The 4,586-nt window shown below is 43.6% G+C and overlaps 1 protein-coding gene across 1 annotated transcript; it reads right to left on the bottom strand.

Moving 5' to 3' along the window:
- Positions 1-820: 820 nt before the first annotated feature.
- LOC123060135 (G-type lectin S-receptor-like serine/threonine-protein kinase At2g19130) lies at positions 821-3,501 on the bottom strand. Its single transcript, XM_044482708.1, has one exon. It carries the CDS (start codon positions 3,429-3,431, stop codon positions 942-944), a length of 2,490 nt encoding a protein of 829 aa, XP_044338643.1. The 5' UTR covers positions 3,432-3,501; the 3' UTR covers positions 821-941.
- Between the last annotated feature and the right edge of the window lie 1,085 nt (positions 3,502-4,586).

Raw genomic sequence — 4,586 nt, 5'->3', positions numbered from 1 at the left:
TATTTATTGTGTATTTAGATAATCTTGACAGTATATTAACAAAAAATTGTGTTTTTAAAAATATGTTCAAGTATTTTGTTTCACCTTCTAACAAGTGATCATAACTAAAGAAAGTGCTCGACACATTTAAAAAATCATTAATATTAAAAGGTTTGATCCATTTTATTAAATGATCATGTAATTTGAAAAATGTTGATGTACTAAAAATGTAAATTTAGGAAGTGTTCCACATTTTTTTAGTCATGCAGTTAAAAATAGTTTTAAAACATTCATGTAAATTAAAAAAAATCGGCACATTGTAAAAAAGATGCTCATGTAATAAAAGAGTGTTCAGTACATTTCTAAAAAATTATCAAGAAGATGTTCACGTATTAAAAAATGCTCATGTATTAAAAAAATGTTCATGTGGTTTAGAAGTGTTCACACATTTAAATAAAAAAGATCATGTTTTGTTGAACAAGCAATTTTGAAAAGAAAATATTGTTTTTCCCCGCATGGTGGAGGGGTCGAAGCACCGGATGGTGGTGAACCTGGGTTCCTGCAGGTTCTGCGTTCTGTAGTCCTTCGCAGACGACAGGCGCCGAAGTGGCCAGCAGTTCGCGGTTCTCACCGGCGAGCGCTTCGCCGTGCTCACTGGCTCGGAGATAGATCACGGCGACCACGGCGGCGGCACCGATGGTGAAGCACGAGTCGGCGTGCTACGACTGCGCCAACAACTTCATCCTCCGGGCGCTCTGATTGATCCACTCATCGAATGAGTGAATATTCTGCTAGTTTGATGGATCCATGGACATATATGTACATCAGTTAAGAGAACAAATTATTAGTAATTGCAAGCTTGCTTGCCTTCCTTTCTTAATTCAGTACACAATGCAACTTCAAGATTTGCTAAAACAAACAAATATTAGTACAACATTGTTTGCAGTTATATTTCTAGATCATTACACTGAAGTTGCATTAGGGCGTCCAGTTATAGCTGCAAGTAGCTTTGGCATCGGAAGCATGTCGATCTCCTGGAGCCCCTCGAGAACCCGTACCACTTCACCCATCGTCGGTCGATCAGACTCGTCATCTTGGATGCACCATAATGCCACTTTGCAAACCCTCTCAGCCTGTTTCAAATCAAAGTCACCATGTAGTTGTGGATCAACCAAACTCTGCATATCTCCCCCGCAAAGCTTGCTGATGACTTGCACAGGGAAATATTCAACACGATCGCCAGCACCGCTGCTAGTACATGCTTCAGGTAAATTTCTCCTTCCTGATATGATCTCAAACAGTACCATGCCAAAGCTGTAAACATCAACTTTGGGTGTGACAGCAACTCCGCTAAGCCATTCTGGGGCAAGATAACCCACAGTTCCTCTGAATGTAGTCAAGACTCGGCTAAAATTCCTGCCCACAAAAGCTGCCATCCCAAAGTCTGCAATTTTAGGAAAAAATGATGCATCGAGCAGTATGTTCTCTGGCTTAATATCACAGTGTATGATGCACTCGCGACAACTCTGATGCAAGTAGGATAGTCCTCTAGCGATTCCTAGGACTATTTGGTACCTAATGTCCCAATTCAGGACAAAGGCATTGCTCTTAAATAGATGTCCATCAAGAGATCCATTAACCATATGCTCATACACAAGTAATCTGTTATCACCTTGGCAACAGAAACCAATCAGTTTGACTAGGTTAACATGTTGAATCAGTCCAATTGAGCTCACCTCAGCTCTGAATTGCTTCTCCCCCTGGCGGGCACCATCAAGCCTTTTTACTGCTATAGTAGTCGAGTCACTTAATGATCCCTTATATACAGAACCAAAACCACCTGTTCCCAACTTTTCAGAGAAGTTTTTTGTAGCATGAGCTAAATCAGTGTATCTAAACGCGATTAACCCACTAGGGCCTTGGTTGCCGTATAAAGGCAAACCACACCACCCAAGTTTTTTCCTCCAAATCACTAACAACAACATGAGAATTAGTAACCCAAAACTACTAATGCTTGCAGCAGTAACAACTCCAACATTTGGTTTTCTTTTGTCTTTTCCCAAACTTGGCAGATCTTTGGCGGCAAGGCGCAGGTAAAGAACATCTTCAGAACTAATTTCAAGGCCATCACTGAGACTTACAGCAAGCAGTTTCCCATGCCAGACAGAGCAATTGCTATTGCTATAGGAATAAGCCGTGCAGGAGCAGGAGCTGAGACAAGATTCCTCACACTTACTACGAGTGGTAGCAAGGTTTACACTTTGCGAGTTGTAGGGCAATGTAACTTTGGCAATTGGGTGGAACATGTCTGTCGAAGTTGTCGTGTTCTTGCCACTGGTGCAATATAGCGGTGTATTTCTGGTGCACCCATGTGTTCGATCGCCAAACGCCCAATGTTGTGGCGACTTCTTAGAGAAGTTCTCCATGCAATCACATGGTGGTTGCGCATTGGCGTCGCATACCGTGAAAGGTCCGCAGGTTGCAGCTGGGGTGCAGACATCAACAGGGTCGGCAAATACAGCTTGCCAAGATTGATTGGCTTGTGACCAGATATTCAGCTTGATTTGACCAGAGATGTCTAGCGAGAGAAATGAGGAGGATGATTCATCTGGCGAGGTGTAAATATAGTACTCCTCTTCTTGGTTATTGGTATAATTTGGGACAATCAAACCATTTGTTCGTGGGTCCAATTGTAAAATCTTTTGGATTCTTGGTAAAAGTTTCAATATATCTGAAGTTTCGGGCGCATAAACCCGATACTCTACCGAGGGTTTGCGGCGCTTGAGAACTATCCCTTTGCCATTGGTGTCTAGCTCGATGCTATATGAGCCAAGCCCCGGATCAATGATGCTCTTTCTCGAGATTCCCCGACGGTTCAAACCGGTGACCTTGTTCCAGCCAAATTTGGCGCCAGGGAGCACAACATCTGTTGGGTAGTCGAAGCTTTCCCACAACGGTTGGCCAGATGCTGATGTGAGGACTAGATTTCCACTGTTTGTGAGGACTACACTGGTGGCCTTCATGTTGCTGGTTCGTGTCCTATTCTTGTTTACAGCAAGAGCGGACCAGAGTACACCACCCTGGTGTATGATGACAAGGTTGCCATCGCTTGAGATTTTGAGCTGTGTGAGGTTGGGTTTGGGGTCAATGATTGGGTCGTCCCTATTGGCGACCCACACAGTTGTACAAACCGGTATCTTGTCGAACCATATGCCAAGGTACCAGTCGGAGCTGTGGGAGGTGGTGTCGTTGGACTTGCTAAGAATAGTGTTGCTTGGTGGATGGAACTGGAAGAAGCCGAGCGCAAACCTGCCGTTTGCTGAGACGAGCTTGTCCCCGACGGTGAGCACCTGGCCCGCCGCGAGAGTATCGCCACTTGCCGAGGAGCATGGAGGAGTAGCGTGCAAGAGGAGGAGAAGGCCGAGCATTATGTGGAGGGGAACCATGGCCATGGGGAAGAAGAGTGCTATGAATGATTGAATGAGTTGGAGAGAAGAGGAAGAGATGTCCTAGTGCACGTTGTCTGCCACTCTGAGAGAAAGGAGGAAGAGGACCCCATGTATATATGGTTGTTGGTTGTTGAGCTGAACACGTAGTACGCAGGAAACAGTAGGAACTCGGTGGTGACCGGGAGGAGACGGCAACGACGACCTGGGGTCGTCGCACCCACTCGCATTGGTCTGCCACTGTTGCGAGCCCCATGGACGTGACGGCCCAGAGCGCGGTCACCATATGCTGGTCGCTGGATCGTTAATGTGCAGGAGACCAAACTGTGTCAGCTGATCCTATATATGTCAAAGCGATTTGATTGATGCCAACATAGCTTTTTTTCCCCACACCACACGCCAAACTGGACTTGTCCCATGCACCTCTGCAAAGAAAAAACCTGGACTTGTTCAATCTGTTCACTGTTTGTACTATTAACTGTCACTGATAAGGACAACTCTCTTGACGTCTGGGGACTAGAGGTGTGCAGACGCAAGTGTGAAGAAAGACTTGAGAGTGTTTAATCTCTGTGCACGGAATGCGATTGATTGCCTTTTGCTCAAGTTTCTGCAAAAAATCTTCAATCAACACAGCCTCCATGACTGAGATTGGTGTGGGACTCTTTCCCAACGCGTGGAAGATGGCAGGACTATTCTATTCTGACATGACAATTGTTCACACAGCGTCCCAAGAACACGCGGCCTCAGCTATTTTCCTTTGGGCGAAAAAAAGAGAGACAAAAGGGAGGGTACATTACGAAAAAGCATAGCAGAGGCCGAGCTCCACAGAGCTCTTTATTTTTTTCAGAAAAAATACTATTTCCACATATTGAAAAAAATCTGAAAAAAAGTATATACATAGATGTATATTTGTAGTATATACATATATAATTTCATGAACATATATGTTCACATGTAATTTACAAAAAAGATAAACACACAGATAAAATGGGCTTTATCTTTGTTGTTTTTGGGCCAGATATTTATCTTTTTTGTGTAGCATGCAAATGATCGAATTACCTGATGAAACTTTTTACATACTTGTCGAACAGTCATATGCATTTGTAATAATTTTTCTGATATTTTCTTGAAACTTTTCAGTATATTCTGATTTTTCTTTGG

Source organism: Triticum aestivum, chromosome 3A (assembly GCF_018294505.1).
Source record: "Triticum aestivum cultivar Chinese Spring chromosome 3A, IWGSC CS RefSeq v2.1, whole genome shotgun sequence".
NCBI classification, from domain to species: domain Eukaryota; kingdom Viridiplantae; phylum Streptophyta; class Magnoliopsida; order Poales; family Poaceae; genus Triticum; species Triticum aestivum.
The sequence above is the reverse complement of the archived record's forward strand: the minus strand, read 5'-3'. Positions and strand labels throughout refer to the sequence as shown.